Here is a 27,889-nt window from a genome sequence, read left to right as displayed (position 1 = left end):
TATTTGTACTTACATTTGTTTGTGCAATGTTTAACATTTCGGATGGAGTATTTCAACATTTTCCAATTTATATTCTCTTGCATAATTTATTTGACAGCATTATGTACCATTTTTAGTTTTCCCTTGATTCAAAGGGAACGAAACAAGGATTCCACTCTGTTGTACATACAATTCGTTTCGTTACAAACAGCCAATCTGAAAACTGCAACATGATGGGTTTGTATTTCGTTTTTTTTTCGTTTCCGAAGCGGCACAGCGCACACAAAACAAACAACTCACCGATCAAGAACGCAAGGAAAAATAAAATGAAACTAGCAACCGACAAAATTATGAACCCGACTAGCTTTGGTGGGTTTTGCGTAGGATTAGTAAAGTTATGTCCTCTCACATGTCCACCGTTGGCTGGATGGTAATGCACGGCAGTCTGCCCCTAATTCCTAATACCATGCAAGTAAGTATACGCTGAAAAACTGATGGAAAAATATACACATCTTTACGTTTTTCCTACAATGTGAAACATTTAACAAATGTATGAGAACAGCTAAACGGTGTAACTAATGCTCCTAAAGAAAAGAAAACGCAAACGGTCAAAGTATTGAAATAATGGAACCAAATACTAAACCAAAGTAAATTTACAAACCGTTTATGAGCAAAGATGACCGGGTTTCAGTGTTCTGCTCATAACTTTCACACTTATCCTCATCATTCTTGTTTCCAGCTCTGTAGCCTGTTCATTCCTAACACACTAAATGGTTGCAGGAGGGACGCTTAATTCAATAAATACAACTAGCTCACAATTAAATATATTTCGTCCTTCTTGAAAGCGACGGCTCACTCCCGAATCCCGGAACCGATATTTGCTCCTTTGCGTAGTACTACTATTAAATGTATATGTATATGGCTCACTTTTGCATAACTTGAATGCAACACAGGACGCGGGGCGAAGGGTACGATAAAAAGAAAACAAACGCATTAGATAGTAAAACATGGTTTAACTTGTCCTTATTAGTACGATCAGCTTTTACCCTTTTCTTCATCGCTCTACCTGTTGACATTCTCAATTTTGGTTTGTTTGGCGAAAGTCCCTCCCTCTCTACTTCTTACATTTCTTTCCGATCAAAAACATCCCTCCTTAGCCTATCGTTATACAGAAGAATATCTTGCAACCAATGACAACATAAGAAAATTGGTATCATTAAAAGGAAACTATAAGAAATTTAAAAAAATGAAACTTAAACAAATATTCAAAACATAATGAAAAACAACTCAACCCGATTGAACTTAGTCTAACACCACTCGGGTTCTTTCGTCTTATGGTAGCAGCTCTCACAGCGCCAATAGCCCGTCGGTTTCGTCGGACTTTTTCTTACGATCCTTCGCCACCGCCGGACTGTTGCTAGAGCTTTGGCTGCTTATCGTCGGCAGAGTATCGGCCACGGCCGCCCGTTCAGCAAGGAATTTTTCAAACTCTTTGCTTGTTAGGCTTTCCTCCGTGCCGGCACCGCCGCTGGAGGCCCCGCCACCCATTGCCCCACCTGCCGCAAGCTGTGCCTCGAGGTTGTCGATGTCATCCTGAAAGAGATGGAGGTGGGGAAACTTTAATGAAAGAAAAGTGCGGCCGGAAGTAATGATTAGAACATCGATATCCATAAATCCACATACAAGGCGATACCGCGTGTGCTGCATGAGCCATGCCACAAGGCTGCTACTACTTTCTTAACATACTTTACAAGCAACTACAACAATTGTTAAGCTACTTTTCACCGCACAAATACACTCTCGTACATACGCATTAGTAACATTGTCCCTCCCAATGGGTAAAGAACCCCCAAGGTCCCACATCAACGTGATACTCACCGGGTTTCCTAGCCACTGTTCAATTTCGTCAAATTCCGACTCCCTCGTGCCCTGCAGTGGCGTACCACAATGTGGCCAAGGACGAAGGATGTATGTTGTGTGTGTGTGTGCGTGTATGGGCATATGTCAGTGTATTTTTGTTGGAAGATATTCGAAAGTTGAACGATTTCGAACCCCATAGCCAGGAGAGGCCCACCGACCGATCAGCAGCAGCGTACCCCGGGGTTCCGGTGTGTCACGGTGTGGTGGTAGTTATCGTGTTTTTTTTTTTTTTTTTTAGTTGCCCAGGACAAAACGAACAAATCGAATACGGTGGATGTGGTGGTTGCGGTAGTTTTTGTCCGGGTATTTCGATAGCCATATGGTACATTCACAATCGTTGTTGGGAAGCCGATTGGTTTGTTTCGTTCGACACAAGATGGACGAGCAAGTAGTGTACGGTAAAGAAGAAAAAAATATATGCGGAAAGAAAGAGAAAAGACAAACACACACATATGAAGGTATGATATAAAAAAGGTGGCGAAACATAATTTAGAAAACATAAGGGGTCGTTTAGTAAATGTAACACTATCAAATATAAAACCCTGCCGGTGAAACAAATTAAGATACCAAAATCTCTTTTATCTAGCTCTCTACAGCCAATTATAAAACTTAGGCCAATTCATAAATACAATAGAGAGACCATATCGATCATGGTTGCCTTGGTTCATTCCATTTGTGTATTGATTTTTTCAGTGCCAACCTGCCCGGATCAAAACCAAATGAAACGATACCAAGTCGCAGTAAGTCATCTCTGGATTGATATCTTTTGGGGCAGCTTTGTATGGTCTGATGAATACATGAAGTAACTACTATAAAATAAAAAACCAACTTTCAAACCATCGAACAAATTTCAAGCTTCAATGGCAATATTTTACAGCGGAAGTGCACGAGCTGGGTTTGGGAGCACAGGCCAAACTGAATGGCGTGAATAGGAAGGGAAAACAAAAAGGTCCACCGTAAAATACCGTAAATAATATATCGGGACTAAAAATAATTGATGGGCTTTCACTCGAATTGCTAAGATAAAAAAATCCAAAACATCTTTACAACCGATTTCGGGAGTGGAGGAAGAGAGAACACGCATGCGTCACCCTTACCAGTGGATTGCTACCAGCGGTTGCTCCCAGAAGGTCTAGCCTCGTCGTCGGGTCTTTATCACTGCAGGGAAGAACAAAAAGAAAAAAGAAAGCCGTCAGCACCTGTTGGCCTCATCGCTCGCTACACCTTTTAAAACCCACCCGGTGGTGTTTCTCGATTGGGCGAACATGTCGAACTCATCCGACACGACATCCGGTGGAATGGTGCTGGTGCTACTGTTGGTGGCCGTCGTTTGGTTTCTGCTCGGCGACTTGACTCCCAACGCTGCCGATCCGGACTGCGCCGATACGCTCGTAATTTGGGCCAGCTGGGACGAGGCGGTAACCGGTGAACCGGTGGCACTCGCCGCCGCCAAGCTGAGTCCGGCCAGCTGCGAACTGATGATGTTGGCGCGCGCTGCTGCCGCCGCAGCTCCACCGGCCGCTCCGCCGGTCTCGTCACTTAGATCGATGAGGGAAGCGGGATCACGCGGTTCGCCTGCTCCCGGTGCCCCAAGTGCCGCCCCGAGAATCGCCGACGGCGTGGCACTGGTGGCGCTCTTGGGGTCGCGATTCTTCTCATAGCGGGCGTGCCGCAGAAAGAGGTTGTTCAGCTCGTCGTTCAACCGCAGCAACTCGGCCGTCAATTCGTCGTGCTGCACCTTGCCGATGAGTTCCACGATGCGAGATTGCATTTCCCTGTTGCGTAAGGAGAATGTTTAGATCGATAGCCATGCAATGCGACTCACTAGAACACTTGCCGGCAGGTTGCGGCCAGATCCGTTAATAGCTTGTAGTCAGCTGCATCCTCCTGGCCAGGCTTCAGCTCGGTTAACATTTCACCCAGGATCGACATGTTCATCGCCACAATATCAAGTTCCGACTGCAACTTGGCGATCTGATCCTGCGAGAGGGATGATGGTGGAGGCATCTAGAAAAAGATAGAAACAGTTTTCGTGTGTAAGTATCGGATTTCCAGCCCCCACCCCCCTCTTTCCTTTAGCTTACTGCTGGCGATCCAGGCGTTTGCGATGCATGGTGGTGTGGTGAAACTGGCAAAGTGTTTACTGATTCCGGTGCAGGTGCTCCATCGGGGACACTCTAAAAGATAGGACAAATTATTATATAAAACAGTTTGGTATTTGAATTCATTGTCCCCAACCGATCTACTTACCCGTTGTGGGGTGTAGATCGGAGCGATCGCATCAAGATCGGTGGCCGGAAACTCGATGCCCTTGTTCTTCAGCTCCTGGTACACCTGCACCACGCCATTCAGGTCCGGCTGCGAGCGGAACGCATCGGCCCAGATCTGTATCTGGCTCAGCACCTTCTCCTGCACGATCGGTGGCGGATCGTTTTTCGGCCCGATCAGCTTCACCAGCTCCTGGATGAACTCTTTGTTCGCGACCAGCACGTGAAACGCCTTGCCGCAGTTCTTCACGCACGTTTCCAGCACGGTCAGCGTGTACATGATAACGGTGTAGTTTTTGCCCGCATTCTGTGCCAGCCGCTTGCGAATCGCCTTCATCGCGTCCCGTGCGCCGTCCGACGACTCGTTGATCATATCACAGATTTCCATGTTCAGTGCCCAGTTCTCCGAGGCCAGACTAGCATCTGTTGCTTGTTCTGTAAATGGAAAGGTGAAATGCAAAAGTTTTTTAAAACACGGCACAGTCAGGCGAGTATTTTGATATGTTTCTTTGAGATCTTTGGAATAGAACCTTGGATAAAAAGTTCATCAAAAGAACGATCTTAAAGCATCACCTTTTTGTGTGCTTTCATAGGTGTTGGTGATGGTCGAATGAGCTTTGTTTTGGGAAAGACAGTGGAATATGAAACTATAACCATATCGAAAGAATTAAATTATAATGTTTGTTTCTTCGTTCTTAATTGGTTTTGTTTGTAATTGCTTCAAGACCGGGCTCGTACAGCATTCTGACCCAATAAGGCAAACTTTTGTGAATTATATGTTACTGATTTTCCCTTAATATCTCCAACCCATCAGAAGGTGACAACAAGAATCCAAACAGACCCATGATTGGATTGTATACAACTTTTTAGCACCATTTATCACTGCTTCGCTGAATGTAGCTAGCGATTATTGGGGAACCAATCCGTGGTCCATATTTAAAAACGTTCGAATTCATATCTAGAGGCAATTGCCATATTTATCCCGAGTCAACTTGATAGATATTTTATTCGTGTGCGGTGGAGAGAGAATGCCTTTTTGTCTTTCAGCTACAAGAATCTACAATCATTCTCTGCTCATCATAAAATGTATACACTAACAAACAATTTCTTATCATTACTGCTACGCGGCCTAGCGAGGTGATTAAAAAGACCAACCTGGAAAGATTGTGCGCTACGTCAGAAGGTTGATAGGAAAAAGTACACGCCTGCGAGCCATGCAGGCAACATAGAAAAGTGTACCATACAAACGATGTTTGGATGCCCGATTGCAAAGCCGATGCCTTTCCTGCCTCAACGGAGTGGCAAATGACCGTGCCACAGTGGCAGTTTGTGTTTTGTGATTCATCAATGTTTACGCTGTGGAATAGTACTGGGGGACACTGGGGCTGGAACAAAATAGTTCCATTTAGACTGTTGTTGTGGTGTCGCCGAACACATGCCACCCACATGCATTCCCCACAGAAAAAAAGCGATTCTGTTGATTACGTGGCGCAGTGGTTGAGTTCTGTGAGCTCGACTCTGGCGTTACACAATTGGACAACCTTGGTTTGTTGTTTGTGGATCATCGGTTAAAATAATGGTGGAAAATTTCAAAATATAAGGATCGAAACAGAATTTCAATGTCATTAGTTGACTCATTCGCCTTTCCCATCGGATCGAAGCGCGGCGGCTTTCCGGCTAGAAGTATTCTTCCTTCAAATGACATTCAATCATCTTTCACCATTAACAGCTATCCCATTGAGTCACCCGGGGTCAAGTGTTATCAGCTGCTAACTTCCTACAGAGGGTAGCGAAGCGCAGGCTGCATTTGTTTACCAAACAGTGAGCAATCTGTGTCATTTTTTCGCTAATTAAAAGCAATGAGCCGATCGAGGCAGAACAGGCTGTCAACAGCTTGAGAGCGATTAAACAGACAGCTTGTGGCGGCTTCAACGTCCCTTGACGAAGAAAGGGGCAGTGTGTTCACCATGCGCTAACGCAATCGCCACATCATAAGCTGCACATGCAATAGGAAAAAGCTAACATTGCCACTGGAGAAACTGGCGAGCGTAAAGTTGTTATGTAAAGTAATTCGATTTGTTTCATCAACCGCCCAACGAACTCAACGAAACGAATCGGCATCCAGCTGAACAAGGAGAGCTTTTCTCTATCAACCCTTACAGTATGGTTTAATGAATAAGCAACAAAATAAAAAATCCCGGGTCTGCGTTTAATCTGAGATGATGGAAGGCTGGAAATTTACAGCGAACAGCCAAGATAAAATAGGGCCCTGCAAGTAGTGGACAATTTGACAAAATGCAGCACCAAAGGGCAAACCAATAATGTCCCTCAAGCCCGCAATGATGAACTCTGATTTCGCTCTCAATAATCAACAAAAACCATGAAAAATCTTTTCGGTCGATCGATCTTTTGAACAAACCAAAAATATTTGTAAAAAACATTGTCTGTATCTAAAACTTCAACTTTTAGAAAATTCTTTAGATTTACATCAATTAATCCTATAACTCAATCGAACGTATCATTTGAAAAATTTCCATTGAATCTGTAAAAATGTCTTTTATTTCTAATTGCACAATTTTGCTAAAACTTCGATGGTGCCTTTAGCCCGGAATCCCCTACGATATCATCTTAAATTATCAGCAGTCTTTCCCGATGTTTTCGATATGGTTTTCCTATTCGTCATGCACAAGATGCGTAACGCCGGCGCGTCTTATTATTATTTTTTTCCGAGCATAACTTATTCGTTGTCTGATGGTTGGAACATTACAACACTATGAACTGTTGAAGGAAAACCCTTTACGCTTCGAAAGTTTCGTGAGTTTGGGTGGATTAATTTTTTCTTCTTCAATTAATTCACTGTTTGTTGTTTACACAAACATATATTGCCCGGAAACCCGGACTGATCCATGATAGGTGTTTTTTAACTAATACATTTTTAATAGCGTAAGGAAAAAGTGGGAGAAATTTACCAATAAAAAATGTTTAGGCAGAGAAAGGAAACAAATTTCAAATACATTTTCATTGATCGTATCTGATACCGTGAGACAACAGGAACACAGTTGTTGGTTTCAATCATTGATAGAAAGGTTCGTTAGTACCTTCTAATGAATGTTTTCCAACGAAGTTTGTTCCGTTAGTTCATCAATGGGCTTCCGCTTTAACTGCGGCACTTTGATTTTGTGCTTACATTTTTTCTTCCTTGTTTTCCCATGTTTTGCGGCACGAGCTTTTAACCAGTCTTCGGGACGGGCCGGAATGGGATCATAATAGAAGAGGCATAAACACTACCGCCCGAGCACATCCACCACTACAAACCACCACAACATTACCGTTCAATTCCGCTGAAAAGCGACGGGGTAAACACGCGAACAATAAAACCCACAAAAAAGGAACGTGTCACTGGGCGAATGACGGTGACGGTAATTGAGGCACCAGTCGCACCGTCGCGCCGTCGTCATTGCAATGCGTCTCGCGGTGAATAATTATGCAAATCAATTCCCGCCGGGGCTGGTAGGCAAACGGCCACAATGTCAACACACCCACCAGCAGCACTATATACTGGTGCTCAACTGGTGGTGGCCACCGACTGGACCCATTTCCCGGTTCCCAACACTTTCGTTCGGACTGGAGGAAATAAAAGTAAGCAACATTGGAAAGCTTGGAAAATTCTCCCTTTCTTAACTGCCGGTTGCAATCGAAACTAACGAAACTAATTTATGTTAGAATAAGTAGTAGATTAATCACACACGATTTTCACTGAAAGCAGGCTTTTACAATTATTTCCATCCCTGTACCTTACTGTATGGATGGAATTAAAATTGCTTCAAGCATCATTGGATCTCTTCATCGATCGTAATCTCAATCTTTCTCCTGTCGGTATCGCTTGATCGCTCGGCGAAAGACATGTAGCTACCTCCCTAGTGGGATGGTGGGTGTTCTACGATCTACGGATTTTCTACGGCTTCAACGTTCCGAGTACCACCCGCAGAAGCCAACCGGGAAAACTAGAGGACGAGACTACGCGAGGAAAATTGTGCCCTCTGCAATGGCGCACTTCCGGTCCCGCCCCAGTACTGCACTCGTCACTCTATGGTAATTGTTGTCATTCGTAACGACAGTCCGGTGGTTTGGGGGGGTGGGCCACAATGTGCAGGCGGCAGCAGCTCTCGACCTCCTCCGGCTTTCGGCCACATATCCACACAAAAGAGCACACATGTTTTTATTGGTTAGACGCGGAGGTTCCACCTGGTTTCACAGCGTTTGATTTTCCACCCACGCGGGTTTGTTGGGTTGGTATAGGGGTGGAAGGCAGTTGAATCATTTACGATCATTGAGTCATTCTGTCTGGACTGGGTTGGAACAAGGCGTATTACCGCTCACTTGCTTTTGCCTAATGTCACAAAAACCACGTATCGACTCCAAAGCATGTCAGTTTATTCCTTTGAACATGATGACATCTTTTTTCTAAACATATGTTTTAAATTTGAACAAAATTGTCCGTTGGTTCGTCAGTTTGTTTCCCCGTCGGTAGCAATATTTTAATAAAATGAATTCGTATGTACTAATATTTTCAAAAATGAAACTCAGTAAAGGAGGTGCAGTATTCGTTGCATCCGAGCATCGTTGTGCAGTTGTTTTAGCAAGCACATTAATGGCTTTGAAAATTGAGCTTGTTTTTGCTTGACACTATGCTTTTAACCTATTTATTATACCATACAGTTCCATATTTCTAACATTGCTGAAATGAAAGTATTTTATGCATAAGCTACTTATCTCATTTGTATATATGAATTGCTCATAAGCATTTATTCAGATGTATCGAAAACATACGGTAGGCAGCGTATTTCAAATATGGGATGGAATTACCAATTAATGGTAGACTTAACATTAAACATCAACTATGTGTTAAATTAAAAATTTGTTCGATGTCGTCCGCTTTTGCTGTACAGTTTGTAGCATAAAGTTGCTTTGCCTTACTGTAAGAGCACAGAGCTTCTTGATTATTTCCTTATGAGGTAGTATTTTCATGGCAGCAAATTCTACTAATTTCGTTAACCGTTAAATATTACCTCAGCACGATGAACTGTTTTTCTTTGCGAGTGTATTTTTTTTTTGTTCCACATACTTTGCTATCGATGACGTTTGCAATAATCAGTTGCAGAATGAAGGGAACAACATCGGGCTGGTCTGGTTTCAACATTTTCTTCGCACAAACACAAGCGGGACATGCATAGACTGGATGACGGTAGACTTTTGACGAATGTCTACCATTTACACTTGCGACAGCTACACTAGTAGGACTTCCTTGAAGAAAGTGTATCCAAAGCCGCAGAGAATATCGTTTGGCGAACCGTATACCTACGTACTGCCGCCTGTCTCTTGTCAATGTGTCATTGCGGTGGAAAACTCCTACCAGCCAACAATCACCCACATCACCGGTACGGCTCGCGTCCAGGTGAGTGTTTGAAGAACGTGTGTTATCTTGTTTGGGATTTCATTCACCCACGGGTTATCGTCATCCACCGACAAAGGCGCCTTTCGCATGGGGAAGGAGTTGTTTTTTTTACAGGTTTTTTTATGAAATGTGCTCCAAAGATAACGAACGGGCGTTGCTTATCCTACCGTTCTTTGCAAGTTCTTCAAGCGTCCTCCACGGTGGATGACAATCATGTGATGAACATTTTTTGTGTTTTGTTTTTTAAATAAACCGTCTAATATTTTCATTTTTCCGTTTTCCGAAAAGGGTAACGTTCGTTTAGCCCATGACTCGTTTTCTTCTGAACAGTATTTTTATTTCTTTACTTGGTTTGCTAAAATTGGTAATAAAAAGGTGATCGCAGCAAGGTATCAGATATTCTTTTCATTTGGCTAAAGTAAACGTATTCGTACTTACCTACTTTCTGCCCCACAGGAGTCGAAAACGGATTGCCACCGAGGGCCCCAACGTTGAAGAATGATGTCATTTTCCCCGTTCCTTGCTGATTTGAGGTAGGACGAAGAGAAAAGCATGGAAAAAACAAAGGCTTGAAAAGTGTGTGAAAGAAGCCGGGAAATTCCTGGCAGAAGTTGTTGGGTGTTTGTGTAAATCCTTTGGGGGAAAATTGATGAAAGCGGTATGTATTATTCTTATGCGTATCGATTCAATTGCAGCCTTTTCCGGGTGCAATACGCCCTTTCTGGTCAACACAAAAAGGACACCATCACGCACGAACACACACACACAACAGGACACCAGCAGGACCAGGGTCAGTGCACACAATAAACAATTACATTCGGTGAACTTGCTTGAGGATGTATTCTGTGCGTTTCCACTTTCTTGCGGTCCGGTCCCTGGCAAATCGATATTGTGAGCTTGGAGGCGTGAATTGGAGGATATCCAAGTCTTTTTTTTATGTTGCTCCGGTCATCTGCACCGGAACCGACATCGATCAATACGGCGCACCAACACAGCTACGTTCGTTCAAGGGAAATAGAGCAGGGCTTTTAATTTGGCACGAGGTAGCTTAGTGCACCACTGCACTGTTGGACGTGCAATCTGTCTCAGGTGGTACCGGTTTTCTGGTGTGAAAGGGCTAGTTGTATTTTATGTATTTACATACTACTATGATCTTGCACTCTGGTTAAATATTGCATTTTCCATACTGCGGTTACCATCGTTTTACACTGCACCGGAAAGGACTCTTTGATTATCCTTTATGACATGAATGCCGCATACATACACCCGGGGCACACCCACGCACACAGATCATTGCGTCTGCCCTAGCCATCGCACACGTTCACTTGCACCCACACAATCGTTCAAGCGAAAAATGCTTACTAATTCCGAGCACTAACCACCACCACTGCCACGGGGAAATTTAATACCGGATGTGATGAGAGTTGAACAATAACAATGGATAGCAATAGAGTGAAAGATTATTGGAAAACGACGTACGAGCTCCCGTTTCAATACTATTATTGTTTCGTAAAAAAAATCTTTCACAGCTGTCAATTGAACGCAATCTTTTCTGATTCTCTAACGCATTGTAAATAAACATACGTATTCCAACCAACACGTACACTATTGCGTCTCAGATGACTTCGAGAAAGGGCCCCAAAACGAGACAATTGCTTGCGTTGTGATTATTTTTCTTTTTTCATTTTTGACGCAATTTTTAACTTCTCGTACCTTCCCGCAAGCCTTCGGATTATTGCAGCGAGCTGATCGTGTCACCACACGGACTATTGTGGTTATCGATTTCGGCTTTGCCAAACTTTTTCGCACCACTTTCTCACTGCTGCTGGGGGATACAGATTCTGAGGCGCAAACACACAATGGAAGTCAACCTACCCGAAGGAATAACTTTCTTTTACAAGCACTGCGAATCACTGCCGACCGACCGACCGACCGACAACTGAAGCCGCCGAATTGCTATTGCAGCGAAAAATAGTGTTGGCAGAATCGGGACTCGGAAGATTCGAAGATTCGATCCATGGACGGATTCTAAAGATTCGAATCCCATTTGACGGATTCTAAAGATTTAGATCCCATTTGACGGATTCTGAAGATTTGATTCGATTGGGATTCGAACCAGATTTACGGTTTACGAAATAAACAATTGAATGGGACGAAGGTACAGATATCTTGGTTGGTATTCGCATAACTTGTTAGTTCCTCGACCGATTTCCACAAATGATCCCTCAAATGAAAGGTCTTTACAAGACGCGTAATTTTATCTCAAGGAACATATCATATTTTATCCATCTTTTCTAGCTTTTCTACCAGCTCTCGTCGAGAGAAAAGAGGACAATTTTCTCTCCCCGAGACCAAATTTGGTCACGCTCACATTTGCATTCGTTGCACCAACACATGCGCGGTGCGTGTACAGACACGTTTGTCGCCCGAACCGGTTTACCGGTTCAGCGTTTGAAGGTCATTCGCTAGAACAAAACCCGCTGTCGGAAAGGTTGTGAGCATATTTCGCCCGGATTTTGGGAGATAATTCGCCTTTTCCCGCCAAATACGAGCGGCGAAAAAAGTGAGCTAGTGAGAACCAAGGGCCCAGCGGATGTAGGAATTGAATATCTCAAATACGTTAGATATATTGTAATGGACACAAAGCACCAGTTTACTTACCTGTCGCTGCAATCTAGCTTTAAATACATTACATCAGCCATATCTGAGGCGCTATTTATGAAGAATGTTATCAGAACCTCAAACATGTTCGTTCCGCGATAAAGTCCCCGCTGGGAAAGTGCGGAAAAACATCAAAAGGACTTGCTTCACTGTTTCAGTGACCCACGATGGATTCAATTTGAATGATAACGCTGTCATATTTGTTTTTGAAACATAATAAATGTTACTCTTCCTGGAATAAACTCGGGTAAATCAGTTAGTCTGCATATTCCCAAAAAGGACTAGATTGTTCGTGTTGTTTGAATAATGTCAACTATACTGATATTCTTATGTAAATCATTCATTGAATTAAACACATCATATGAAAAATCGGCATTAGATGAGCATGTATGATTTGACGGAATGGAATTCGGAATCGGAGATCCGGATCTCCAAATGGATTTGAATCGAAAGATTGGAATCCCAACCGGGAATCGATTTTCCCAACACTAGCGAAAAACTCCCGGAGTATCGCACTCAGTTCCGATAAGAACGACTTAGGTTCAAAGGGTTCCTGGAATAGGCACTGCTGCACCAACAGGTTCACAAACCGTTCAAATCAGATCGTTCCAAAGATCAAGATTGGCTAACTGAGACAATAAATATGTTCATAGAAAAATGTTCCCACTGATTCTGCTTAGCACGTTTAGCACGATGACTGCCATGACTATCAATTTTAATAGCCGTTAGCTGCCGTTAGTTCTTAAAAATATTTGCCCCACAAATGAATGAAAATACAACATAAAAACTGTAGTAATATAAAAACAGAATTATTCGGGGAGCTAAGTCTTTGCTTTAGTGTGAGTCAAATTTTATCAAACAAGATTGACCCAAAAAGTGTGCATAAGACGCTTGTCAGTCACGTGTTAGAGCATTAAAATAGTGTTAATATAAAAAGGCCTAAATGGCAAGCCACCATTTTGCACAGCATTGCACATGTATTGATTGATCTGCATAAGCATGTGTGGTCAACAAAAAGGCTTACTAGAATCCATTTTGAATCGTCAGGATCGTTTCGACTGTCTGCTCGTCAGATAGAGCTTGTACGTTCTAAGAAGCGTATGTTAGCATCCTTTGTCCGTGAATTGCGTGAAAGTGGCATTTATGTTTTAAAATTGGTGTACTAAGTGTTTCCTGTAAATAAATCTTCATTGATCTTCATACGCATGTGTGGTCAACAAAAAGGCTTACTAGAATCCATTTTGAATCGTCAGGATCGTTTCGACTGTCTGCTCGTCAGATAGAGCTTGTACGTTCTAAAGAGCGTATGTTAGCATCCTTTGTAGTACGTCCGTGAATTTCGTGAAAGTGGCGTTTATGTTTTTAAATTGGTGTACTAATTGTTTCCTGTAAATAAATCTTCAAACGGTAGTGCTAGTAGATTGCAAGACGTCCTAATAGAAGTTGAAGAACATAAAGACGAAAGTAATGAATTTTCCTGAAATTGATATTGAAGCGGTAGTTGAGTTGTGGTTCCGAATGTTCCCGGATGGCAAGGCTTCCATCAATTACGCCTTGCAATCGCCACAAGTAAATACCGGTGCAAATCTAGAACCAGTGCAAAGGCCTAGAGGCAGACAGGAACTTGTATTCGACATAGTTGGTATGGCTAAGGATCTTGTACCAACATGTTGTGACATTGCAAAAGTATGGGACGATTTTCGTCAAAACGGATACAACGACATGTCATACGATCTCGTCGTCCTTGAAGCGAAAGAAAATACTCTACCTCTGAAAAACATAAGTAACCAGCAAAAGCGACGCGCGTTGCGCAATGGAGCCCACACATCCGAGGTAATTGTAAGAGCACAAGACAGTGAAGTACAAAAGTACTTCAACCATCACCATTTGCGTTAACTGGATTGTGTCTGTCCAAACTGTCTGTCCTCTTCCCTAAACCAATGTAAACCGAGGTAATTGTTTTAGCTGTAGCCAGTGAAAGTCACTAAAACCATCGCCATTCGCGTTAACTGAAATGTTTCTTTCTAAATAATCCCTTCTCTAAACAATTGTTTGTTTTTTGGTGTTTTTTTGTTTGCAGGATCACTGTGTATTTTGTTTCAACAACAAAGCTGAACCAGTGGTTTATAAAAGTCATAGGTGCAAGGATCAACGTGGGTTGGTAAGCTGTCCAATTCTGCGAAAGCTCATGTGCCCTTTTTGCAAGGCGACAGGACCAATGGCACACACACCAAAGTATTGCCCCATAAAACCGATCATCACCCCAGCATACTGCGAAGCAATGGAGCGAAAAAAGATGGAAAACAAATGGTTGGTTGTTCATAAGGATATGAATAGAAGAAAATCCATGCGTTTGTGAAAAGAACAGCAATTGTCCGCAACCGGAATCTACAGGAGGAAGTCTTCAAAATTTAATTATCTTACTTTTACTTTCGTACGTCCTAGTTTTTTTTACATGTTTATCATTTCTGTAAGGATGTTAATCTCTTTTACTTACTTTACTTATAGCAAAATGAAAATATTTTGCACTCGAAAATTTACGGCATCAAAATTACGTGGTGCGTTCGAAATGTTCAACAAACTTGTTCGTCGACGCAGACTGAAGAATAGAAGGTTTCGCTGAGCGAAAGGTAGTGGCTAATTCTATCAGATTTAATTGGAGATCTTGACAGCAAGTTATACTACTTACTAACGTGCAGAATTTATACTTTGCATACGAACATCGATTAATAGTTACTCCATCTCAGGACTATGGTTAATTTTTTTTTTTACAGTCACATTTATGAAATTTAAAGTGCTCTCATGAGAAGAAATATTTTCATACAACAATTACAACAAACGTAAATTGCAAGAAACTTTTTCGAATATTAAATAAACTTTATATAATTTTGTTTTTTTACATGAGCAATAATAAGCCCAATTTATAAATCTGTTTACAACTTACAACTTAAGGTGGTTATTATTTTGTGTCATTAGGGAAACCTTGCTAGAGGAGCACGATACCTTTTAAATTAATGCTTATCTAAAACTGGGCATGGGCGCATATCTACCTATACGATTTAATTATCCTAACTTTACTAGCGGCTTGATTGAAGTCAAACCAAAGATGGGGGGAATTGATGCGAAGCCCATACGTTTCTGCATTGGAAAAATCTACCTTACTTACATATTAATTATAATAAGGATCTGTAACTTTCTTCATCACTCATCAACCAAGATAGGTAGCTTGTCCAATTAGATATCTTTAATTTATAGGTTCGTCTACACAATAGCTTATCGTTAGTTTGCTAGCACTTTCACGCTCCCGAGTACCTTTATATATTTACTCGGATATTTATTTACTGGGGAGATCCGAATCATAAAAATAGAGTTATTGTTTATCATGTATAAAATTCACTGAACGCTTGCTGAGTATCGCTTTCAAAGCATTTGAACTCAAATAAATAACTTTAGCTTACATATTGCATTTGCAAATCACTTATTTTTAATTCGAGCTGGAAATTGGGAATAACTGACATGAAGTTTACTAGCGCAGGTTTGAAATGCTGCACATTCCGCTGGGTCTGGTATTAGATGTTGCGACTAATCGAAGTTGTACTACTGATATGTGTCTAACACCGTAGCCGTAGCATTGATATCAGGAGAAACTTCACGAATGAAGAAGTGAGGGCAATAGCCAATGCGTGCTAATTTTTCGACTTCCCACAGATACGGTAAGATTTTAAAATAATCATTTAATATAATTGTGATCATTAATTGGAGCTTAACGTTTGTCTATAAATTGTACTGCCCATACTCGCATATGAGTCCCATTTGACTTTTCATCACTTTTGAGTTAGCCCCATGACTAATGTTCATTTCCAATATATTTTCAAAAAAAAAAATGTGTTTCTTACATTTGTTCAATGTGTACTGGCTCACATTGAACGTAGTTTGGAAGAAATTTATAACATTCATGTCCAAAATATCAACTTTTGTCTTCGCTTTAGACACAGTAGCAGCAAACTCTGGGTAAGTTATAGGTGGTGATTGACGCATAGCCTTTTCAACTGCTGCATGAAAGTAATCTGCCGCCATGAACGTATGGCCAGATTCAAAGAATTTAAGCACTATTTCGTTCACCTGGATTGAAGGAGAATTAACCAACAGAATTAGGTGAAGAAACAGTCCCCAATTCTTATTTTGGGCCGAACAATTATCAAGCCAGAATGTTATTTTACGATGGCTGGAAAGGTGTCCAATAACTCAATCGAAGCAGCTGATAATATCATTTGCTGACCGGCCTGAAATCGCTTCATTCCATAGGCAAGCAATCACAGCATTGTTTTTGGCGTATTTTCCGATAGGCGCAAATGTTTCGTTGAACGCCAAAAGCCTTTGTGCAAACACGAGTGTTATAAAGCCATCTAGCCGGGGCAGCTGGTACATTAAAAGAAAACTATGAGAATTGTATATTTTTGGTTGTTTGATACCTTCTACCTTCTGGAGATCCACAGCCAGCACGATTTCGTTCGGTTTAATGTTATCACCATCTGCACGATAGGCATTGCGCGCAATTTCTGCAACACGCATATGATGTTTTTGCTTGTCACAAACAGAACAGCCATGGCTTGTCTCGTCATCCTTATGCCCTAATAAGTCTTGATGTTGCTTTGCTGACTCGCACGTTTCACATGCTTCATGCCCGAGTTTTACAATTGAAATATTCAATTGCTTCACCATTCGGCAGAAGAACGTGTAGCTTACTTTCAGATCTTGGTGAGTCTCCTGGTACTGATCAAACATTTGTTTCTGGGTGACATCTTTCGGCAGATAGAGTCTGTTCGGGGCATGTTCTCGCCGATAATGGGAAATTGTTGGGTTGAAATAGATGTGCTTTTACAGCATTCCTCCGTTCAACACTCCGTAGATACTTTCCCCGCGAGTTAGGCTTGATTGGAACATTGTCTTCATCTGATTGAAGGCTCCGGTAAGCCAAATTTCTAAAAATAATCATCAAATAGTAAAACATAGTGACAAAGAAGAGTTCATGAACTTCTTACCCGCAATGTTCTCCATAACTTAAACTATTGAGAAAAAACTTGCGACAGACCCGCTCAACCCGTTTGTCGGCCGTTTCGAGTGAAAAATGATAGGAGTGTATTTTGCGCAGTCCATTGAGCTCATGACGGTTTGTGCTTCGTTTTTTGACGGGCACACGTTTCACCCTTTCACGGAAAAAGTCAGTCTGCCCTGCAATATCCAGCTTCCAAAATGATCGATGAATAGTTGTACGATCATCTCTTGATCACTTTATCAGCACAGCTTTTCCTGCAGCCACAGAGTTCAAATTGTGGTGGATGGGACTGTCGCCGTTTTTTGGCAACAACAGTCTTACGTTGCTCCTTTTTGGTTCTTTTACGTTTACTAGTTTTCTCGGAAAAATAGCTTCCGTCCGAATCAACATCCAGCGGAGGATGTCCAACATGAAGTGTATCACCGGCAGCATTTCTGTCAACGGACTGATTCTGAATTAACTCTGGTGTCACATTCGTATGCTCCACATACGATGCTGATCTGCGGGGCACTACTGGATCTGGAGAATGGCCTGCATCCAGAAAATCGTTGGTCTCATCGTCTTTAGCATGACCACAAGGCTGCTTTTGAAAAACATTGCAGCGGTTTAAAAATGAATCCCATAAGTTGCGGTCAGCTTCCGTTAACTTCTCACATTTTCCATTCGGATTCAGATTATCCGGATCACATCCATAGAAATCTTCCTCTAAATCCACACTTTCGGCGACACTATCTTCACCATAAAGTTTAATCATGTCAAGGGACATATTTAAAACCGATTAGTCACTATTGAAGTGCAAACATCCGTATCGAATGAAAACCCGAACAACAATGTTGTTGATGAATGAACCTGCAAGGTAATCTTAGCATACTAATGGACTAATATGCGAGTACTTTTGCGTTTGCTTTCGATTGTACCCGCATTACGTGTCCCATATTTTTTTTCGACCATTTTTATATTGAAAACGTGTATTTTGTATAAAAAGTCATTCTCAACAAAATGTTTATGTTACAATACAAAAGTTATGACCAACCAATCATGGATTTTGTATCACTAATAACAGCAAAACATTATCTAATGTACAAATGTTTAATCGTTATTTTCTCAAAATGGTGATTTTGCAAATGGGACTCATATGCGAGTATGGGCAGTGTAGCTATCAGCTGGTGCTAGGGATATTTTTGCGGTGCCACTAGTTTACCGTGCAAGGTTGCTATCACTTGGTTCATGACTGCTGACTGCTCATTTGTCTGAAAAATTCTAGGATAATTGTGATACATACATTCCTGTTTCTTTGCTTTTTCAAATTTAATCGACTTTTTACTTGTTCATCGACATTGTTCAACTGACGTTGAACCCTCCTTAAAACCACGTCTCTGGTTTTGACCAACTTAAGTAGTGATGGGAAACATGTGAATTAATAGAAATAATTGGGAACTGCTGTTCTGGGTTCTTTCAAATGACGTGTTTATTTTATATTTTTATTTAACAGTCACATTTTTATTTAACAGTGATCATTAAGGTCAAATTTTGCTATTATTCTAGTACTTATTGATTATAAAATTTTAAATCAGTCTGAAATCCAAGCGTCCGATTTGATTCATCAACTGAAATTCATTAAAATGATCTGTACACTTCTAATCCCCCGATCGAACCTGTTGGGTGCAGGTTGAAACGCTCAACACTAGTGTGAATGCGAATTTTCACGTACCTCATCCCGGACAGCAACGAGTACTGTTGTTGCAGCAAAGAAGTTTCGGATATTCCGTAGCCGCAGCAGTCACCGCGCATCCGAACGTACAAAAATCCCCGGAGCTAAATCGCAAGGATAATGGCATCCGTTACATCGAAAACTCCCATGCTCCGTGCCGCAGCGGTAAGCTTTCCTTTACTGTTCTCTTTTACCGTCCGATACTGTGCGTACGGAATAAACGTCAAAATGTTACGTAAAGTGTTCTCTGTGATGAAATAATCTGTTATCCTTTCCGGGGCCTTGGTGGAATCGATCTCGAGTTGCTAAGTTAAAGGAGAAGATTAAACATATCTATTCATTGATTGCAGGCTCGCGGTTACGCCGCGCACGCACAGGCTGCTGCCGCTTCCCGTGGTTCGGGCGAGGTGCAAACGACCACTCTTCCGAACAAGCTGGTGGTTGCTTCTGCGGAACCGAACGCTGCAGTGTCCCGGATCTCCATCATCTTCCGGTGATTATATTTGGCTGATTTTGGGCTACGTGATTGTTAACAATTGAAATCCAATATTTTAGCGCTGGATCCCGCAATGAAACTGGTGACAGTCTCGGAGCAGCCCACGTTCTGCGTGCCGCCGGTGGCCTCTCGACCAAGACGGCAACAGCCTTCGGTATAACTCGCAACATTCAGCAGGCAGGTGGATCTCTTACCACGAGCGCGGATCGTGAAGTCGTCACCTATAGCGTCGCGGTGACGAAGGACCATCTGGAAACGGGTCTGAAGTACCTCGAGGCAACTGCCACTGGTCAGGTGTTCAAGCCCTGGGAGCTGGCCGAACTGACGCCAGTAATCCGCAATGAGTTGGCACGCCTCCCGTCCGAGGTGCAAGCCGTGGATCTGTTGCACAAGGCAGCATTCCGTGGTGGTCTGGGCAATTCCGTATTTTGCCCGGACTATCTCGTCGGCAAGCACTCATCGGAAACGATGCAGCACTACTTTGCCGCCAACTGTACGACAAACCGCGCTGCGGTTGCCGGCGTTGGTGTTGACCACCAGCTGCTTGTCGGATTCGCTCAAAGTCTCGCGCTTGAGTCGGGAGCTGGCAGCGCCAACAAGTCCACCTTCAACACCGGCGAGGTGCGCCGTGACGGAGCCGGATCGCGGGCGGCCGTTGCCGTCGCTGCCCAGGCCGTCGGTTGGGATTCGTTGAAGGAAGCGACGGCTTTCTGGGTGCTGCATCATGCCGCTGGCCTCGGACCGGTCACGAAGCGTGGCGCTAACAATGGTGTCCTCACGAAGGCACTTGGGGATGTCAACTGCAGCAGCCTCTTCAACGGATACAGCGATAATGGTCTGTTCGGATTTATCGTTTCTGGGGATGCCAAGAACGCTGGAAAAGCCGTTGAAGCTGGCGCGAAGGCACTGAAGTCTCTTTCGGTTAGCGATGCAGATGTCGCGCGCGGTAAGGCATTGACTCTGCTCAACTTGGCTGAGGCTACCGAGAACCACAGCTCCCTGCTCACCCAGCTGGGTGATGAAGCGGCCTTGCTGGGACAGGTTTACAAGCAGAGTGACCTGATCGCTGCCGTCAACTCCGTCTCGACCAGTGATGTGCAGGCTGTAAGTTTACATTTATCCTAAGCTTTTGACAAAGAATTTATATTTATCTGTTATATTTGTTGCAGGCCGCCCGAAAAGTCGCCTCAAGCAAGCTTGCCATCGGTGCCGTTGGCAATTTGGCCCACGTTCCCCATCTCTGCGAGCTTCATTAAATCCACCCACCCAGCTAGCGGCCTCCCATCAGCAAAGCAACTGGCTCGCTTACCCACATGCAAATAGATCCGGAGACTTTCAAAAGGTTCTTTCGTTTTCGTGTCTCTCTGTCTTCTTGTCAAAACCACCAAAAGCCAGCTATACATGAGAGAAACGCAATAAGCATAGCAAAAAATTGTAGTTCAATTCCAACCTTGTTTCATATCCCAACCGATGAGCAAAGAAAACGACTTCGAGCAGAACGAACTGTTGGTGATGATGGTTGGAAATATTAAGGATCATCAGTATCTTCAGCAGCGCAAGAACAGCGGGAATAGTAGCAGTGACGTAGATTGACTCGGCTACCCTATTGATGTGTTTTACTGTTCAAGAAACAACCAACCAAACCGAATGACCGATTGGTGCAAAACGTTATTCAATAAATAGGATAAACATCATTTCTTCTTGTAGGTTTGCAATTTATGATACCGCAACCGAAATCCCTGCCAAGTTTATGACAGTATTGGATGTTTGGACAATACTTTAAACGTTCTGTCTTGTTTGTAGCTTTTCCGGGGTAAGAATAGTTTGTCCACTCTAAAAATTTGTTGATCTATACAAGGAAAGTAGAAGAAACTAGTATGTAAATATATATATATATTTCAATGCTTGAGTGATGTTTAAGGATAATCTAAAATGTTAGTGGAATAAGTATATTTGGTTATACAAATAGATCGGCACAAACAGCCGTCGGGTTCCCGTAAACCTATACAAACAACGGTTCAAAGCACAGCCGCAATTATAATTGCAACAAAAAGGAGACCTATAACGATCCAGTAGCTCCACGTCGAATCCTGCGTGGTAATTGTCCCTATGTTTCGGGTTTCACGATTCATCCGACTGTCCGTTGTTTCCATCGTTTGGGCCAAATCGTCAAGGATTTCTAGATGAAATAGTTTGCACGAATATATTGTTTTCTTAAATTGCTTAAAAGTATGCATTTGAAAAACAATAATTACCGTTGTGAAGATCCACTTCGCCACCGATCTGGGTTGCCAATACCTTTTGCCGTGCGATCACCTGTGACAGTGCCTCAAGCCCTTCGTTTTGATCCTCTAGGATGCGGGTTTGCTGGGCACGCAGATCAGCGACCGTATAGCTGCTGCTCGATGCAATCAGCGCTGGATCATCGTCGTCGTCGTCTTGGGCGAACGTTACCCCTCGACTGTTGGACGTTTGAAACAGGTCGGTGCGTTCGGATGAGGGATTCACGTTTGTGAACTGGCGCTGCAACTGAATCATCTTTGTTTGTAAGGCTTCGATTTTGCGTTGCCTTCGCTCTGCCTCGCCCGACGTAAGCGTTCCCGAAATGAGACCGAGTTTCCGATTAAGCTGTTCAAGCTCTCCGCCAAGCTGCTTCAGGCGCACACGTACGGTACCCGATAAGACACCATATTCGCGCGATAGCTTGTTTTCTCGATTGCGTGCTGCTAGTTGGGACTGTATTTCATTGCTCAAGTTTTCGCAAGCATCCAGTTCGGTTAACCTTTGTGCGTAGTTAATGGGAGAACCATGGTAGTACAACGCAGCATGTGTGTAGGATCAAGCATTACTTACCAAGGATCTCCATCGATGTTGATTAAAGCCATCGTAGTGAATCACGTTACAGCAATAAGTTTTCCAGTTTTTGCACTTCCAATCACGTAAAAAACTGCCCGTCTGGTGAGTAATTAAATTATTTTGATAAGACGATCGAGTGCTAGAACATCAAAAAACAAAACAAAAACACAGGAAGATTTCGAGCACTTGACGGAATTAAATTGAACGTTGGTTAGATTTACAATCACTATTGGTATAGATATACTAAGCCATGAGAAATGTTTTCTGAGAAAAAGATACATTGGAATCAAAAAGAATATTTTTTTAATATAATTGAAGCAAGAATAGAATTTATCGTTAAAATGAATCACCAACAAATGCAGTACTAGCGCATTTCGAGCAGGTAGAATGCTAGGTTCACCATTCCAGTAATAGGAACTAGTAGGATCTCTATGTAGTTCCTTTAGCAAAAACCGTTTCGAAAATGAGATGGTGTTAGTAAATGCTGAACCGATTTGTAATCGGTTTGATGAGTTTTTGTGAGTTTTTGTCAAAAAAAAAATATATATATATGTATATATTTCTAGTGTATATATCACATGAAGAGGTCGGTAGGTCACGCCAACCGGTTCATAACGGTTATAGCAGTTTTGTATCGAATCCGATGACTAGTGATGGAGAAACTGAATCCCTACAGGGACTCAAATCCATTTTGTGATCCGGATCTTCGAGTCCGAGTCCCAATCCGTCATATCATGCATGCTTACCAAACTTACCGATTTTTCATATCATTTGTTTGAAGGCGATGAGGCGAAACATCCAGAAATCGTCCGACCCCTCCTCTGGTTCATGCTGACAAACAGCCTCCTCGGATCGTAGCAAGCTCTTTCGATGTACGATGTGCAGCACCCCAACGAGAAATTTTGGCGTCATTTTGATGTAAAAGAATTCTCTTGAGACCTGATCGCTCTTCTTTTCAGAAGTGTTTTACACCTTCTTTTGCAGCAGATTTCCTATGCAATTTTGGATGTAAAACACTTCTGAAAAGAAGGGTAAAACAATTCTCTTGATACTTGCGGGACACCGCAAAAGAGAACTGTTTTGACAACGTGACTGTGCAACGTGTTTATAACACTTATTTCTGGCTATACGCGTAAAAAACGTATACCCATTCGTAGTAGATTATATGAGCTGGGTTCAAGATATCTTTTCTTTCCCAAAATAATTATTTTCATACAGGAAAATATTTTTGATTGTTTTATTATTTTGATACATCTATAATATTATATATATATCGTCCGGTTCGGTAGGCAATCAGGGGAAATGTTCAGAAATCGTCCGACGCCTCCTCTGGTTCGTGCTGGCAAACAGCGACCACGGATCGTAGCAGGCTCCTTCGATGTACGATGTGCAGCACCACTCCGTCATGGCCAGTGAAAACACGTAGAACGCATTGATGATTATTTCAAGCCGCTTCTTCCTCCTTGTCGAGACCCTGAAATGTGTCAATAACGGCTATAACAAAACTCAAACAAATAATTAAACAACGAATACGCTGGTACACGGTCGAATGCTTGCTAGTTGGCCAGACTTGCACAGTAAACAGTAAACAGTAAACAAACAAAGGTTTGACAGCCAGTACCTCTTTCCACTGCGGTGCCTCCCAAAACAAATTATTGGTAGGTTATGAGGTGTCCATGCCTACCAAAAATACACTCGGCAAGGTTCTTTTAGGTAGGCATGGATACCTTTGGTAGGCAAGTGCAGCAGGGTTCTCCTTGGGACCACTCCGTCCTGGCCAATGAAAACACCTAGAACGCGTTGATGTTCATTTTAAGTCGCTTCTTCTACCTTGTCGAGATACTGAATTGTGAGAAAAGCGCGGACAAATCATCATCAGTAAGAACTCTCTGCTGTGGGTTCTTATACACGTACTTACTGTCTGGCGCGAGTTAACCCGGCCCCGGTTAACCACCCCGAGTCGGTCGATCCAAGCGCTGCTATCGGACACTGGCCACCGATGCTATGGGTGTAACATACTGTTGGTGATGATGGTAAAACCGATGATCGCCTGCGATGTCCAACCGCCACCAACCAACTATTAACGCTGTGTTGCAGTTTCGGCGCTTGTCGCTAAGGGTCATCGTCTCTTCCTGATTCCTTTCCTGCCTTTTTCCTACCGTGTTCCATGATGTTGTTTAAAAACTTGTTCAATAAACTTCACTCCGATTCCGACACCCAAACCCGCGAAAGCGTTATTCTTAACTCGAGCTCCCGAACGAGTTGCTCCGATTCCATTAGAACCAAAACAAATTTTGACAATCGAAGACACATGACGTTTTGTACGGCGATTGTGCCAACACCTTTGGTACGTTATTAGGTGTAAATGTCAAACAAGCCTACCAAAAATATATTTGGCAAGGTGGTTTTTTGGTAGACATGTTCACTTTTGGTAGGAAAGTGCAGCACGGTTCTCCTTGGGTTGTGAGTCGATTCAAACAGTTTAGGAAGAAGTCAGAATCGATTCAAATCAAGTCCCAAACAAATCAAATCTGATTCGATTGAATCTAATTGAATCAAATCTTTATAATCCGTCAAATGTGATACAAATTTTTAAAATCTGTTAGATGGGATTCGAATCTTTAGAATCCGTCAAATGGGATTCGAATCTGTAGAATCCGTCTAGGGATCGAATCTTCGGATCTTCCGAATACCGATTCTGCCAACACTACCGATGACATTCAGCGCAGAGCTGTCAGTAAAAGTTTTTTCGGTGGCGTGAAAGGTTGGTTCGTCGAAGATTGCATCCTGGTTTGCGAAAAAGGTTTGATTTATTGGTGGCTAATCGTGATTGTACTCAAAACGGTGTAGGAAATTGACGGCGATGCTTGATTCTGTTGCGCGAAAATACCACGGATAGATGACTCGTGCGAGAACAAAAAACATCAATTCTGTTGAAGGTTAGCAAAGTGCGTGGATATGTTTTTCTTCTCGTGTTGCTGGTGTTGTTGGTGGCTTTGAACATATTGTGTTTTTGTTAGGGGCTGCCCTTTACTTTGCGCGAGTGGTTGTGGCATATTGCTTGTTTCGTAGCAAAGAGACCACAAAGTTGCTTGTTTCGTGCCAATAAAAGGCGCAATGTAATCGAACGCAAGATTATCCCTTCCTCCGATCCCCTAACAATTCCATTGGAGCAGACATGGTTGCGCAAAAAAAAAAACAACACAACAGTCTAAAACTAAATGCGAAGTACAACAAAATTCCAAACCAAATCAAATTGTAAATTAAGAATCTGTTTGTAAAACTGTTCCGATCGAAGCAAACCTACTTTGACACCGTTCTATGGAGACACAACAAATTGGAGCATCCCAAATGAAGGTACGTATTGTTGCTATAGTATGTTGTCGTTTTCTGTTCCAAGGCGCTGTGAAATATGGAGAGAAAATAGTCCTCAGTTTGAATATTGGGATACTTTGCGAGTAGAAAGCAAATTTCACTGCGCCATCGTGATGAGAAGCATGCGAATTCGACAATAGTGTGCACACTTACGTCACCTAGCACCGCTGGCTAGCGCTTTTCTACGAAACACTTCTGTTTCCCCCCCGGGGGCCAAACAAGTTCATCTGAGACGATGGCAGTTTTTGACACTCGGAATCTTCGTGTCATTCTTGCGGAGGAGCAGGTGACAGCAACGCTAAAAGACACAAAATACTAAAACGTGTGAACCACGAACCATATGGAAAAACTCTACGTTTGTTAGTAGGCGCTTAGACGAATCCGTGCGTATTGTGTGTGTGTGTGTGTGTGTACGTTTGCTGACCTCAATCCCACAATTACTGTTCCTTTTCTCCGCACCACAATCGGTCGTTTTAGTGTCTTGCTTCGACTGGCAAAAGGCTACCATCCTTCCCGCGAGGCTTGCGAACGGAGTGGCCCAATGGATGATGAAGATGGAAATGTGGAGCAAACGCGACATTCGCGTACTTCTACGGTGCACCGCGAGACCTTCACTTGAGAAGGTTGATATTGTAAATACAATTACAACCGGTGCACGCATCTCTTTTCGTCTTCTATTGTGATGCATGTAGCCGTGAGTCCAACAGCATACGACAGTAAAGTGTCCACTCTTCGGTACATCATGTACACGCGGCCCACCTAGGAATCGTGATGTTTTCCTCGCCAGAACTACGTGGCATATGGTAACAACAAGTTAATGTCCAGTTTCGAACTGCCGTCGAGAGGTACTCATTTTGAATTTATTTTAGACGCACAAATTCCATACCCCTAAATTATACTTCAGATGATGCACGGGAAATAATCGTTTATCTCTAGTTGCCCTTTTCTAAAAGATAAGCCCTCCTAACATACGGTGTAGGAGGTGTTTAGGCCTATCTTATCAGACAATGTTTCTCGTTTCGACTCTAAACGATCGGCAATGAGTGGTCATTGATAGTTTCCGCCCGTGGTGGTAGCAAATGGATTTGAAGCCCTACCTTCTTTTTCGTTAACATAACCAGCGACCATATGGTAGTGAAATTGTCTTTGCGCAGCCTCTTATCAGGGCTGAAAATATGATAGCACGTCAATCCAAGTCAAAGTTGCAATGAAAGCAAAGCGAGATGTATTTTTTTTACTTTCGAAAAAGGTTTTTCCTATTTGCGCGAAAACACAAGGTTGTTATCATCTACTATTTCTAAGGAAAAATCCCTTTGGGCATTTTTGAAACGCTACCTGCGTCCGATCTGCGGAAAACCTGTTCTCAAGCCTTCATTATTTCACGCCCAGGATGTTTGTGATTAGTCCTAAGTACCCCCACATGAAAACCGGTACGTTTTGCGCCTTTTGAAAAAAAAGAGAAGAATGGGTGTCCTACTGTTCCATCGCACAGCCATCATCTCCATTTACGCCGTAAACGACGTCCTAAGATAGAGGACGCGTGATGGAGTAGCTGTATGTAACGATTATCGTTGATTTTCTTCGCAATTTTGCCAAGTCCAGCCATCTCGTGGGACCACTCGATTGGGATATCTTTGGGCAAAATGCGAACACACACACACACCAACACAGGCTCCTAGAATGGCAAGGATCACGATTGTTCATGGGGTCTTGTGAATTTGTGTGTTTGTCCTGGAGGAAAATAATAATCAGATATAATTGTTCTCCGTTATGTCTTGTGTTATCTGCATTCTGCCTGTAGAGTCAGGTGACCTCTTCATACTTTGTTTAAGAAAAATATGATTCCAACATATAACGCGGACCCTTGAAAGATGTGCTGCAAACATAAACTTATGAAATAGTTTCAATCTCTTACCGATTCGTGCGGAAATTTAAATTACTGTCCTGTTCAAAGTGGAATTCACTTGTCTAATTCAGTGTTTTGTTTCCCTTTAGGAAGCGTTTTGTTCCTAGTAACCGATTGCAATTTGTTACATTCAAAGGTTCCAGCTCGTTTGAAAAACATCCATCGTAGCGATCAGAAATGATAAATAAGATTGACTTTTAGTTTTCT

At 42.6% G+C, this 27,889-nt stretch overlaps 3 protein-coding genes across 3 annotated transcripts; 1 reads left to right on the top strand and 2 right to left on the bottom strand.

The window, feature by feature from the left end:
* Positions 1-471: 471 nt before the first annotated feature.
* LOC131282448 (TOM1-like protein 2) lies at positions 472-10,129 on the bottom strand. Its single transcript, XM_058311921.1, has 8 exons — positions 10,060-10,129; positions 4,150-4,601; positions 3,984-4,076; positions 3,737-3,906; positions 3,138-3,674; positions 2,997-3,057; positions 1,858-1,908; positions 472-1,572 (listed from the first exon to the last, which is right to left on the bottom strand). The coding sequence occupies exons 1-8, from the start codon at positions 10,127-10,129 to the stop codon at positions 1,327-1,329; spliced, it is 1,680 nt and encodes a 559-aa protein (XP_058167904.1). The 3' UTR covers positions 472-1,326.
* Positions 10,130-19,044: 8,915 nt separating this feature from the next.
* Positions 19,045-21,230, top strand: LOC131284838 (cytochrome b-c1 complex subunit 2, mitochondrial). Its single transcript, XM_058313733.1, has 4 exons — positions 19,045-19,214; positions 19,400-19,542; positions 19,605-20,649; positions 20,715-21,230. The coding sequence occupies exons 1-4, from the start codon at positions 19,170-19,172 to the stop codon at positions 20,799-20,801; spliced, it is 1,320 nt and encodes a 439-aa protein (XP_058169716.1). The 5' UTR covers positions 19,045-19,169; the 3' UTR covers positions 20,802-21,230.
* A 259-nt stretch (positions 21,231-21,489) lies between these two features.
* LOC131281292 (syntaxin-8) lies at positions 21,490-22,524 on the bottom strand. Its single transcript, XM_058310568.1, has 3 exons — positions 22,399-22,524; positions 21,801-22,327; positions 21,490-21,724 (listed from the first exon to the last, which is right to left on the bottom strand). The coding sequence occupies exons 1-3, from the start codon at positions 22,428-22,430 to the stop codon at positions 21,564-21,566; spliced, it is 720 nt and encodes a 239-aa protein (XP_058166551.1). The 5' UTR covers positions 22,431-22,524; the 3' UTR covers positions 21,490-21,563.
* Between the last annotated feature and the right edge of the window lie 5,365 nt (positions 22,525-27,889).

This window comes from Anopheles ziemanni, chromosome 2, assembly GCF_943734765.1.
Source record: "Anopheles ziemanni chromosome 2, idAnoZiCoDA_A2_x.2, whole genome shotgun sequence".
Taxonomy (NCBI): domain Eukaryota; kingdom Metazoa; phylum Arthropoda; class Insecta; order Diptera; family Culicidae; genus Anopheles; species Anopheles ziemanni.
Note: the sequence above shows the minus strand (reverse complement) of the source record. Positions and strands in the feature narration are given on the sequence as shown.

Bases quoted from the DNA above. Each gene is read 5' to 3' on its own strand.
- LOC131282448 (XM_058311921.1), bottom strand. From the start codon at position 10,129: ATGACATCATTCTTCAACGTTGGGGCCCTCGGTGGCAATCCGTTTTCG. The intron at 3,058-3,137 runs GTGGGTTTTAAA...TCTTCCCTGCAG, and splicing joins CAATCGAGAAACACCACCGG to TGATAAAGACCCGACGACGA. The intron at 1,573-1,857 runs GTGAGTATCACG...CATCTCTTTCAG, and splicing joins AACAGTGGCTAGGAAACCCG to GATGACATCGACAACCTCGA.
- LOC131284838 (XM_058313733.1), top strand. From the start codon at position 19,170: ATGGCATCCGTTACATCGAAAACTCCCATGCTCCGTGCCGCAGCG. The intron at 19,543-19,604 runs GTGATTATATTT...CCAATATTTTAG, and splicing joins CGGATCTCCATCATCTTCCG to CGCTGGATCCCGCAATGAAA. The intron at 20,650-20,714 runs GTAAGTTTACAT...TATTTGTTGCAG, and splicing joins CGACCAGTGATGTGCAGGCT to GCCGCCCGAAAAGTCGCCTC.
- LOC131281292 (XM_058310568.1), bottom strand. From the start codon at position 22,430: ATGGCTTTAATCAACATCGATGGAGATCCTTG. The intron at 22,328-22,398 runs GTAAGTAATGCT...CTACGCACAAAG, and splicing joins AACATCGATGGAGATCCTTG to GTTAACCGAACTGGATGCTT. The intron at 21,725-21,800 runs GTAATTATTGTT...TATTTCATCTAG, and splicing joins CGAAGTGGATCTTCACAACG to AAATCCTTGACGATTTGGCC.